General features: G+C 38.0%; 2 protein-coding genes across 3 annotated transcripts in view; both read right to left on the minus strand.

Moving 5' to 3' along the window:
• The window catches only part of LOC306849172 (uncharacterized protein), a 419,330-nt gene that overhangs the window by 31,179 nt on the left and 374,965 nt on the right, over nt 1-13,186 (minus strand). The window lies entirely within an intron of this gene.
• LOC306849170 (dynamin-1-like protein) overlaps nt 1-13,186 on the minus strand; it is a 38,716-nt gene that overhangs the window by 21,770 nt on the left and 3,760 nt on the right. For both annotated transcript variants that reach the window (XM_079384026.1, XM_079384027.1), the window contains 2 exons: nt 6,290-6,452; nt 6,078-6,198 (listed from right to left, as the gene is read on the minus strand). In XM_079384026.1, the coding sequence (XP_079240152.1) occupies nt 6,078-6,198; nt 6,290-6,452 (284 nt within the window). The remainder of the gene's footprint in view (nt 1-6,077; nt 6,199-6,289; nt 6,453-13,186) is intronic.

The raw sequence follows: 13,186 nt of genomic DNA on the forward strand, positions 1-13,186 counted from the left end.
AAAGTGCAAACTAAAGCACTTGAAGCAAGAAGGGAGATGGTGCAACAGCAAATTACCACCTCAACCATAAGAACCGCAGCTGAACCTTCAACATCTTTGCTTGACTCACTCCTTGAGGCTGGAAACAGCAGTGACGAAGAGAGCAGAGAGGAGAAAGCTGAGGAGGACCTCAACACTCAAATAAGAAATGAAGTCCTGGCTTACTTTGGTGAGAGGCCCCTAGCCAAGGAAGAAAATCCTTTGGATTGGTGGAGAGATAATAAAGATAAATATCCCACCTTGGCAAAATTAGCTAAATCCTACTTGTGTATCCCAAGCTCCTCAACACCATCTGAGCGTCTGTTTTCCGCTGCAGGTAACATAGCTTCCAAAAAGAGAGCCAGCCTCAGCCCAGAGCATGTGGACATGCTGACATTTTTGCATTCCAATTCAAAGTTTTGGAAGAGTGAATAAGAAACATGTTCTTATGACCAACACTGAACAGTGACAGTTTTCCTCTTCTTCTGCATTCTACCTCTGTATCAAACAGTAACGTTTGTTTGTTTATTATTTATAATTTTGATATTTCAACAAAATACGCTGCTTAATATCTTATTACAAACATCTTTGTGTCCTAATTTCATAATGTGAAGTTTATATGAGCAGCACAACTCAATATTTTGTTTTGTTTATTTATATTTAGGATATTTAAAGAAGTTTTACTGTTTAAAAACTGGACAAACTTTTGTGTTTTAAGGTTTAAAATGTAAAAATTAAAGATTATATTAGTAAAACTCAATGTGTGGCTTTTGCACTTTTTAAAGTACACTTTGACACATAAATACCCTGATTTAGGGTTTTATTTAGTTATAACAAACAAAAAAATCAAACTGAATAAAAAAAAACTTATCCGATTAATCGATTAATCGAAAAATAATCGTCCGATTAATCGATTATCAAAATAATCGTTAGTTACAGCCCTAGTGTATTGCTGTACGCCCAAAGCGGGGGGGTCTCTCCTCAACCACCACCAGTGTGCAGCATCCACTTGGTATAGGTATCAAACAGAATTACTGCGTAATAAGACAAAATACAAGTTTGAAAATAAAACCAGTTGAGTCGACCATTAAACCACCCCCCACCCTCCCCGTTACCATTAAAAAAAAAAAAACACACATTCCCATGAACTATGGCAGATCAAACCAAGAACAAACCTTGATCTGCCAGCACCCCTTAATATAGTCCGTGGCGTCAACAAAACCCTGCACATTACTGAAGCACCAACATTTGGCCCCATAGTCACATATTGACTAGGTAGTATCTCTATTTAAAAAAAAAAGAAAAAAAATTGAAAGAAAGGAGAGATAAAGAATACAACTAAAACAAATAAAATATCATAATCAGTAAGCGATACTGTATGCACAATGAATTATGAATTAAGAAGTGAACATTAAAGTGAACAAGTGAAAGACACAGTCACCTAACCATTTAGAGCATCTCTTCTCCGATTAGAGAGCAAATGTTCAGCTGAAGTCCACTGAGAGTTGGTGGATGAAAGGGATCTGAGAAAAACTCTTGCCTCTTCTGGGGAGTGTAGCATTTTAGGTTCACCTTGATTGAGAATGAAGAGGATAAAGCAGAAAATTCTGGATGCCAGCTTCTCATTTCCTTCCTAACTGGCGCAAATGCACTTCTTCTTTTTGCGGTGACCGGAGAAAAATCTGGAAAGAAAGAAAGACAGCGTTGCTCCGTCGGAAGTTCTCACCGGGACATGAAGTCTGGTGGCCCGCAGAATGAGCTCCCTGTCCGTGTACCGCAGCAGTTTAAAGATGAAAACCCGTGGTTTAGTGCGATCTGAGGAGAGCCTTTTGTACACGCGATGCGCTCACTCCACTTCAATCTCTTTGCCCGCCAGAGACGGGAGCCACGTCGGTAGCGATCTTTTCAAAAAGCCCATAGGGTCGTCCTCTTCGGAACCTTCAGGCAATCCGACCAGACGCAGATTGCTGCGCCTATTGCGATCCTGTAAGTCCACAACCTGTTGCTCGAGCGCGGCAACGCGCCTATAGTGATCTGCGACGACTTACTTTTGTTCTCTCATCTCCCCTGTAAGAAGATCCAGTTTAGAGCATAGCGACTGAACAACTGACAAGTGAGAAGCAAAGTCGTTCCGCATTGCCGTCAACTCGGTTCTTGGAATGTCCTCAAAGTGTGCAACAGTGTTCGCCATCTTGTCCATCATATCGCTTGAGTTCGGCGTCTTGGATTTCTTCTTAATCGGAGAAGCCGACGGAGACAACTCCTGCTGTTTATGACTGCATGCCATCAGGTAAAGCACAACCAATGAATAAAACTTCAAACAAAACGAAAAAAGCAGCAAAAAGAGGCCAAATGTACGGAGCTCTACTCAAGTGTGACTAGGTTCATGAGCATGTCACGTGACTCCTCCACTCTGCTTTTTAAAATATCAATTTATTTTTAGAAATACTCCGTTTTATATTTTAGAAAAAAGATACAGGCAATAAACTGGAAATGTATTTCTCCATATCTAAGAATATCCAGACTTTTTCATACTGCATGAATCCCTGTAACTATCCCGAGTATTTATGATATTCTGTTCTCTATATACGGCACAGGTTCTTCTTTCAATCGGAGTTACGCGTATTATTATCAATAATACATGATTTGAGGAATCATTTATGTCTGTTGCGCAAACACCACTGCATGCACAAATTTAATATTTAAGGTCAGGGATTAGTTTGAACCTCTGACCGCAAGTATGAGCAACAGTAACACTGATGCTTCCCTTAGCAAACACTACTGATAAAACGAAAATGACTGACTAATCTATTGTACCGAACACATCTTTTATTTGTCGCCAGTGCTTGCTTTCCATAAACACTCTCTTAGGAAATCTTCAAGTGCTTTCCTGTTTGACTGCTCGCGGTTGAATCCTCAAAGAGAGCGTAGGTTAATACCGAAGAGACGGCCCGCAGCTACGTCTGATTAACTTAACGAGAGTCGAGAAATGAAAAGTGTCACTGCAAAAAGCCAAAGCTGAATAAACCAATGATTTATCTCAAACTCGGCTCTCCGGTAGCTGATAGCGGGAAGACATGGTACCCTTGGGTGCTAGTGCATGAATAGACAGGGAGGGAGAGGAAAGGATAACAGCGTAGGGAATATTACAGTCACTGCTGCTTTGGGTTATGATAGAGAAACTCGAAATGTGAGAAAATTACACTGTTAAAATGTTACACCGCTTTTTACATGGTTGATTAAGTTTCTACTGCAGTCAAAAGCGCCGCGTGCTGCACTTCTGTAGCACTTTATTTTCCCCCTGAGGTGCACTTAAAATGTTATTCAAGGTTTCATGTGCATGTTGTGATGCAGTTTTACATGGTCATTTTCCACCCTCTCGCTGACCCTTATGCTTAAGCAGGCTGTTTTTGCTGCTCTGCCTCTAGGACTTCATATGTAAATGAGTTCTGTAATGATCTACTCGGCCTCATGAGAAAAAAACAGACTCTGCATTTTTGAAAAATGTGAAATATGTTGCTGCAGGTCCAAATTGGTGCAGGTTCGAGGTCACATGACCACCCATGTTGCTAAAAGTCCTAGAGGTGTCCACGATTTTTTTCACAGAAATCAACAAAAACCCAGAACAGTCAAAGTTCAGAGGTGTTTCTTTTTTAATTGGGATTTTTTTTTTTAGGTAGGAATTTTTTTAAAGGTGCCATAGAATGGCAAACTGTATTTACCTTGGCATAGTTGAATAATAAGTGTTCTGTGCATGGAAATGACATACAGTGAGCTTCAAACACCATTGTTTCCTCCTTCTTGTGTAAATCTCGTGAATAAAAAAGACCACTGAAAAATAGGTGAATCAGAACATAACACCAACTGTGACGTAACAGTCGGGATCAATAATAGTTACGCCCCCAACATTTGCATATACCCGCCCATGTTCTAGGCCAGCCACCAGCCGAACCATCAGAAGTTCTGCAGGTATTGTGAAGAAACATGCGAGGACAACAGTGAAAATGGCAGATCATGGAAATAAATGTTATGCTCCAGGCTGTGCAGGGGATGTGAAGTGCAGGGATGGGTTGGTGTCTGTATTCAGAAAGGCACAGAAACAAATAAAGCGCTCTAATAAAATAACGCAAGTCACTAAAGAGACATGGATAGCTTCTTGCTAACGGTAGCCTGTTACATTACAGTACATACGATTTCACTTACCACATAAACAGAGTAAGGAGAGATGACTGAGGGTGATGGCGAATGATTTACAGATCCAGAGCACCACTGACAAGCATCTGATCTTGTAAAATGTGTGGTAAGTACTGCCGCTCCATAGTATAAACAGAGTTCGTGTGATCGCGAATCTCAAAAGTGAAAGTGAAACTAAAAAACGATTGTGCATTTGAAAGCAGTTTCAGTACCCAGCATATTAATAGCGGCTCCCTGATGCCCTCATTTTATTTACAGTATAATTACCCAACGATATATCTGCGTGTGTTATATATCTGTGTTTCCTTCCTGCTGTGTGAGCTACTGAAATGAGCCATACTGTGAAACAGCCAATCAGAGCAGAGCTCAACATTGAGCCGCACTGTGAAACAGCCAATCATGACCCTTCCAAATAAGCCAATAACAGACCGTTTCATTCTAGGGAGAAATCCTAGGGTTGTAAATGCACATGTAAAACAGTTTCTAGAGAGTTTTTGTCCTTCCCTAAGCCACCTACCTTCTATGTAGATATCAGAGAACAATTTAAAATATTGTATCAATGCATTCTATGGCACCTTTAAGTACATTTTAAGCAAGGACTCATTAAATTGTTTAAAAGTGACAGAAAAAAAATTTAATTGTTACAGACAACTTTTAAATTGTCAATTTTAAATAAATGCTGTTCTTTTTATTACTTATACAGTGGTGGCCAAAATAATTAGAACACTAGTATTTTCACCAGCTAAAAATAGTTTTAAGTCAGTTATTTCTATCTTTGTGTCAGTAGGAAATATCAGTTTACATTTCCAACATTAATTTAGCCATTAATTGTAATAATCCAGTGAGATGTTTGTTTGCACAAGGAGTCTGACAACAGCCAGTGCTCCACACAGAGATCTGATCTGATCATCATCCAGTCTGTCAAATTTCTTGAGGATATTTAATAAACAGTTTAAAAGTAAGCTAAACGTACATGATATACGGAGTTCTCCATATGTGCTTTTACAGCATTAACATTACAATTTATTGACGATAGATAATTAATATGAAAATATGCTGAAAACTGAAAATAGGGTGCTGAAATATGAAATATTTATAAAAATTAATATTTACAACTCAAAAGTAAATATGCATATAACATAGGTATTTTAATACATGTTAAATTGTTATTTTGTAAATAAATTAATACAGCAAATTAAACTTACTAACACCTCCCAAATCTCATTTGTGAAAGTTGTTGTCACTAGAGGCTGACATTTTGGGGAATCCCGAGGGTCACGGGAATCCCACAGGATGGGAAACAAAATCTCTACGAATCACGTGATTGAGACGGGACAGGAAAAAATGTCAGCGGGACTGGGCGGGAATGACGCAGTCCGTAACGGACAGATTGTTAACGGCTGGTCTATGTGGTAATACACTCGGGCAGGACATCCATTATCGACCTCAAATATGGCTTTTCATCTGAAAGATGTATGTAGTAGCAACTTTACATGGCCGCTCAATATAATGTTAACCTAGTGTGTTTGTGTGGAGAGTGGAAGATATCAGAGAACAATTTAAAATATTGTATCAATGCATAATATTTACAGATAGTAGTCCATATCGCGATTTGATTCATGACCTATTTTTGATTAATTCATCCAAGTAAATTTACACAGAAAATTCAATTTTTATGACTGGATTCTGCGATTCTGTCCGCGTTTTCCGTATTGCGGAAATCATAGGGCCCCATACAAGGGAAGATTATCAGTGAATAACAACTATCAGTCTGTTGCTTTGGAGACTGAATTTTGGATCTAAAATTGTATGTTAAAAGTTACATTTAAAATCCAGATAGAGTAAGAGGTAATAGGGTAACTGACCTGTTAACCACACCGATAATGCCCAGTCTGACGGGTATGATCCGGCCCAGCAGCACCTCCAGAGCATCTGTCCCCGCGTCCATCAAATCCAGCTTACTCACCACCAGCAGAGTCCTGCGACCTGAGCGCACACAGCCAATGAATACACTCCCTTCCCACAGTGCTGCTCAATGTGTAATAACAACATCTGGAATTCCCTGCATGTCGCTCACCATCTGGGTCCACCTCTCGTGCCAGTTTAAGGGCAACCGATGTGGCGAGGTCAGAGTTTGCAGGAGAGACACACAGGATGAGGGAGTTGGGGTTGGAGATGTAGGACAGAATCATCTCTTGGACTTGAATCTCGATATCTTCAGGCTGGTCACCAACAGGGACCTGCTCAAAACAGATCACATCATGTGACATAGAAAGAGCGGGTGAATAAAGCAATTAGGGCTGCAACTAACATAATCGATTAATCTGTCGATTATTTCTTTAAATAAACTGATTTAAAAAAATCAAAATAATATCACTAATTCCTAGTATGTAACATAAAATAATTTTTATTAAAAATGTATTTCCACATCCTGCCCAATGTTGTCTTCCAAACAATGTGCAATTTGAAGGCTCTGAAAACAAATAGTGAATGCATCTATGTAGGCTATGCTATACATTATGCAAATAAAGTGACTCTTTTATTTTTCATAATGCAAGACCTGAAAGAAAACTACATTTTTAAACCTACATTTAATGTTTAACAAGAAATATTTTAACAAAATGTATTAAAGGTGCACTAAGCTATTTTTGAAAAACACTTTTGACCACAGTGTCGGACCGAGTCCCAAAACACACTTGTAGCCAATCAGTAGTAAGGGGCATGTCTTTTAATGATTGAGAGAAGAGACCGCTCAATTTGAGAGCACAGACGAATATTAGCAGATCGACTATAGATAGAGAGAATTGGAAGATTAAAAAAAGAGGAACAAAACATTAAAAAGAAGGGTTACGACCAGGCAAGAGGTAAAACCCGCGTGAATATCGGAGCAGCTTTCCAGCGGTGGAGAAAACTCAAGGAGCAGGAAGGGCTTGAATCGGACGCCGAGGTTGCGTTGATTTTTCTTTTTGATATGAGAGTAATTTTGATTTTGCATTGTTTCACACAACTTATCTGTTTTGACTTTTGTTTGAATATGCTTGTGTGCATCTTCGCTTGTTTCCGCGATCGTCGTTATGCCAGGGTTGTGTACGTACGTGCGGGGCAGAGATTTTAAAATAGGGGCGAGGTTCTGTTGGGGTATGGGCGTGTTTGTTTTGGTGCTTTCAAATATCTACGATGGCATTTTTGTGCCACGTTAAAAAAAAAACTCTTGGGTGTGGTCTAATCTCAGTTTAACGTCTAAAAATCTGGCTCATCGTCTTATTCACCTCAAAGTCATTCATAGAGCATACATAACTCCTTACAAAAGATTCAAAATGAAACTACAACCAAATTTCAACTGTCATATATGTAATACTACATCATCAGGTACTTTTCTGCATATGTTTTGGGAATGTCCTATCACTAGCAGTCTATGGACACATGTAAACCTGGTTTTATCATCCTTACTGCAAATTGATTGGTCAGTTAACCCAAGTTTGTGTCTTCTTAATGATGATTCTGGTCTCTGTATAAGTTCAATGCAAAAGAGAATGTTGTTTGCTGGTTTTACAGCTGCGAAGAAGACCATAATACAGAACTGGTTTACACCGCATATGTGTGGGAAAACATATTGGATCCGTAGCCTCCAGCAAATAGTGACTAATGAATGTACAACAGCACGAATCAATGGAGCCAAGCCTTCTACCATTGATGCTTGGCAGTGCTTTCTCTTTGAAATACGTGACTGTATGGAGGAGTGACTTTTGTGTTTTCTTTTTGTTTTTTTGTACTTCTTTCTCTCCCTCCCTATGACTGCACTTTGAGATGTTGAGTATGTGTCTGTTGTTTTTTTTTTGGTTGTTTTTTTTGATGTTATGTTGTGTTGGGTATGAAAAATAAAAAATGTTGATAACAAAAAAAAAAAAAAAATTACGAGATTAAAGTCATAATACTACGAGAATAAAGTCGAAATATTTCGAGAATAAAGATGAAATTCCGAGAATAAAGTCGAAATATTTCGAGAATAAAGATTTAAGTATTTTGAGAGTATATTCTAGCCTTTTGCGCATGCAAGAGGCCCGGATTGGGAGCACCAGGAAATATTCCAAAGTCTCAAAATCTGTCAGTTTTATAGCGGAATACAAAGAATATGTATATTACAAGTATTCCCTTCAGTTTAAGCAGCATGTGAGTCAATCATCTTTCCGATTACAATAACGAGACAGTATTTTCATTATAAATTAGGCTATAGGCCCTACTGTTTTTATTTTTCATGCCTTCTGATGTTCCTTCACTTTTATATCTTGCTATAAACTTAAAATAAAGAGGAAAAACACATTTATAATTTGGATTCAGTGATAAAACTGACACAATTTGAAAGCTGAACTGTGTTATATTAAAATCAACAAAGCACAAAATTATTGCAATTACTGGGTGGCTGGTGCGCTACAAACAATGCATGGAAGACGTTAAATATTATGCCCAATCATTCACTGTATTATAGCCTACCATAAATAAAACAGCTTGTGAATAGTCACTTAACGTTATACAGCCTACCTCAGAAAAGACAACAATATAACTTATGTTATCGAGTTGGAGTCCACTTCATCCTTTAGGACGTTTTATTGCTGCTTGTGAGGAATGAAAGTTTGGACGTTTTTGCGGAGTAGGTGGAATTTTCACAAAGAATTTAAGGCTTTAATTTAATGAATTGATTCACATAAATGCAGCGATCTGTCACGCCACATTAAAGATTATTGTAAGACACATAGTCTTTGTTTCGCTATAAAACTGATTTTGAAAGCTGAGACTTTGTTTTAAATTAAAAGTAGGCTACCAAAAGCAAAAAGCTTATTACTATTGGGGGGGTGGCACACTACTGCAATGGAAGACATTAAATATTTCATACTGTCCCCGCGAGTATGACATATGGTATGATTTCTGCTAATAATCCCACATATATTTGTAGTGTATTATAAAAAAATAAAAAAAGTAAATAAATAAAAAGCGTTCAATAAGAGAGCTACAGCGCCCCCCAAAGGAATGTCAATTGGGTGTGTGAGCTGATGTTGAGATAAAAAAAATTGTCCCTGTTCAGTCTGTTAATAAATATCATATTCTTGATATTAAGCCGTTTCCGCGAGTCCTTAAAATTGACTCTTCCTCATCCCAGTAAAATGATGCGACCGTTCGGATGCAACAATATTCGAATCAATTCCAGTAGCCTGGCAACTTCTCCAGGTACTCTCAATCCGGGCCATTTGCATGCGCAATATAGACTCAATGGTCGAATCGCTAATTTTACATTACAAAATTTGTCTTATTTTTAAAAAGGTTTTTATTTAATGAAAAATAAGCCTTATTAAATTAATTATTATTTATACGTTATTTTTCCTAAAATGGAGGAATTGATATTGATAATTTTGATATTGATTAATATTAATAATTAAACAATATTTTGCTGAATGTGTTTTTGTGCTGGCAGCTTGGCAGGTTTAAGCCTGTCATGGATAAATAAATATAACAATAAAACCACCAGTAGGTGGCAACAAGTGCCCGTTTTAATAAATGGTTTATTGAATCATTCAAATCAAACGATTCATTCAAAACAGCTAATTCAATTAGAAAAGAAACAAGTCAGTCCATGCTTGTGAAAAAAATAAAACAACTCATGAATATTTTTTGTTTCATTGCTGGAATTATAAGGGCATTCTAATAGGATTCATTGCGCAGTGAATACTTTTGGACTCTTTTTTTGTTTGTTTGTTTGTTTTTCGCAAAGTCGGATCAAGTAAGCTCTCCTATTGTCTCTCAATCCCTCACAGTCACACATACAGCACAATAACCTATGTCAGGGCAGTGCGTTTCAATTCTAATCAAGGAAAAATTATCTGAAAAAATCATCAACCTTCTGTTGTCTTCTTTTTAAAGAACTCTAAAAGTTGCGCTTGAAACATTTTGCGTGAAAAATGACTAAAACTTGCTTCAGCTCGTGCGCGGCTTGTTACAGTACCAAATTCTGATTGGCCAATCACCGTTATTTAGTTCATAAATGATAAGTGAGAATTTTAACATTTCATGTGCATAGGTTTTACATAATACACAACATTAATAATCCAAAGGGGATGGTAAGGGGGCAGTGGTTGTATTGAGGGGATACTTTGTCATTTTTTTTTCAACCAGGGGGATGCCATCCCCCCTCAACTCGAGCCCTGCCTATACTCTCAAAATATTATAACTTTAATTTCTACAATTTAAATTTTCAACTATATTTCAACTTAGTATTTCAACTTTATTATCGTAGTATTGACTTTATTCTCAAAACATTTTGACTTCATTCTCGTAGAATTTCGACTTCATTCTCGTAGAATTATTGCACTCCTATATTTTTTATATTTTTAATAGTAAGTACATGTAACCTGTGTAACAACAACACCTTAAATAGCAATTAAATTTAAGTTTGGGTTAAGTTGTTAATTGTAACCTTATAATGTAAAAGGGCTCCCTATAGTTCAAAGCATAAGCTGAGGTAGATTTTTGTCACTAAGAAAATTATAACTAAATGTATTTAAAGAAAGAGCAACTTGTTCCGTAAACCACTGTTTATTTAAAAAAAATAAAAATACACTGACATTCAATCAGTGAAGTCTGTGAAGTTTACAGAGATTTGCTAGCTTTCAGGACAAGCCTTTATGCAAAATGGAAATAGCATGACTTTTTCACATTTACAGATAAGGATATAACTGTGAAATGTAAGTTATGCACGGAGGAAAACATCTCAAATGCTTTAAATAGCACAAATATCTGTCAAGTATGCAATAAAGCATTCTTACGTACAGGACAACTTGGGTCATGCACTTTTACAGCAGCAGCTCTCTCTGTCCTCTTCTATATGTCATATGCGTTTTGTCCATAGAAATATGTTATTAATTTCTCTAAACTGACATGACCAGATGGGCAGATGCAATTAATTGAAAAGAAATTGTTGTAAATTGTTTTTATTACTGATAAAAACTGACTTTGGTGATTTGTTGTTGCAACCCTAGAAGCAATGGATTTCAATTATACTCAAAATGCGGACACATTGTTTGTTGCTCAGAGAATTTTAGTGTGTAAAATCCTGTCATTTCAATAGGAATCCATGCGATGAAGAATTTTGCATGAGGTCAAAGTATTTCCCAACACAGATTTCACAGCAGGTTTAAGTTCCTCACACGAATTCACCGGTGAACAATAGAAAGACACTTAGTTTGAAAGTGACTTCCGTGTGTGCTCTTTGATAAAAGACATCAGACCTTTTTTGCTATTGTAAACTTACCCAATCAGATATTTAATAAATATCTCCGTTTGTGTCCCAAAGATAAACATGTAATACTAGTTTATAATAAAATCAGGAGTAAATGACTACAGAACATTCATTTTTGAGTTACTTATACAATGCTAATAATACAATGATATTCTACTCTACTCAACGAAATAATTGTCCGGTCTCCACATTATAAAGCATTTGATATACTCGCTTCCACTTAGGAGTGGATCCTGTGTGTTTCAGCACTTATTTTAATTTCATTTCATTTAGAAAGTATTAGACACTGTTTTTGACTAGTGAAGTCTGTCAAGATGCAGTGCTCCTAATCTTATACAGTTTGTTACCTGTATAAAAGACAAGAAGCAATCAGATTCCAAACTCTCCACCATGGCCAAGACCAAAGAGCTGTCCAAGAATGTCAGGGACAAGTTTGTAGACCTACACAAGGCTGGAATGGGCTACAAAACCATCGCCAACAGCTTGGTGAGAAGGTGACAACAGTTGGTGCGATTATTCGCAAATGGAAGAAACACAAAATTACTGTCAATCTCCCTCGGACTGGGGCTCCATGCAAGATCTCACCTCATGGAGTTTCAATGATTATGAGAACGGTGAGGAATCAGCCCAGAACTACACGGGAGGATCTTGTCAATGATCTCAAGGCAGCTGGGACCACAGTCACCGAGAAAACAATTGGTAACCCCTTATGCCGTGAAGGACTGAGATCCTGCAGTGCCCACAAGGTCCCTCTGCTCAAGAAAGCACATGTACAGGCCCTTCTGAAGTTTGCCAATGATTCAGAGGAGAACTGGGTGAAAGTGTTGAAGTCAGATGAAACCAAAATCCAGCTCTTTGGCATCAATTCAACTCGCCGTGTTTGGAGGAGAAGGAGGAATGCTGCCTATATGACCCCAAGAACACCATCTCCACCTTAAAACATGGAGGTGGAAACATAATGCTTTGGGGGGGGGGGGGGGGGGGGGGGGGGGGGGTTCCTGCTAAGAGGACAGGACAACTGCACTGCATCAAAGGGACGATGGACGGGGTAATGTACCATCAGGACCAGGGCATTGAAAATGGGTCATGGATGGGTATCCCAGCATGACAATGACCCAAAACACACGGCCAAGGCAACAAAGGAGTGACTCAAGAAGAAGCACATTAAGGTCCTGGTGTGGCCTCGCCAGTCTCCAGACCTTAATCCCATAGAAAATCTGTGGAGGGAGCTGAAGGTTCGAGTTGTCTAATGTCAGCCTCGAAACTTTAATGACTTGGAGAGGATCTGCAAAGAGGAGTGGGACAAAATCCCTCCTGAGATGTGTCCCTCCAAACCTGGTGGCCAACTACAAGAAACGTCTGACCTCTGTGATAGCCAACAAGGGTTTGCCACCAAGTACTAAGTCATGTTTTGCGAAGGGGTCAAATACTTATTTCACTCATTAAAATGCAAATCAATTTTTAACTTTTTTGAAATGGGTTTTTCTGGATTTTTTGTTGTTATTCTGTCTCTCACTGTTCAAACAAACCTACCATTAAAATTATAGACTGATCATTTCTTTGTCAGCGGGCAAACGTACAAAATCAGCAGGGGATCAAATAATCTTTTCCCCACTGTATATGGTGTCATTTACTCTGAGAATGTTAGTTTCTTGAACTCATATTTATTTTATTGCTATCATTTTA

This window comes from Barbus barbus (genome assembly GCF_936440315.1).
Source record: "Barbus barbus genome assembly, chromosome: 29".
Classification (NCBI taxonomy): Eukaryota; Metazoa; Chordata; class Actinopteri; order Cypriniformes; family Cyprinidae; genus Barbus; species Barbus barbus.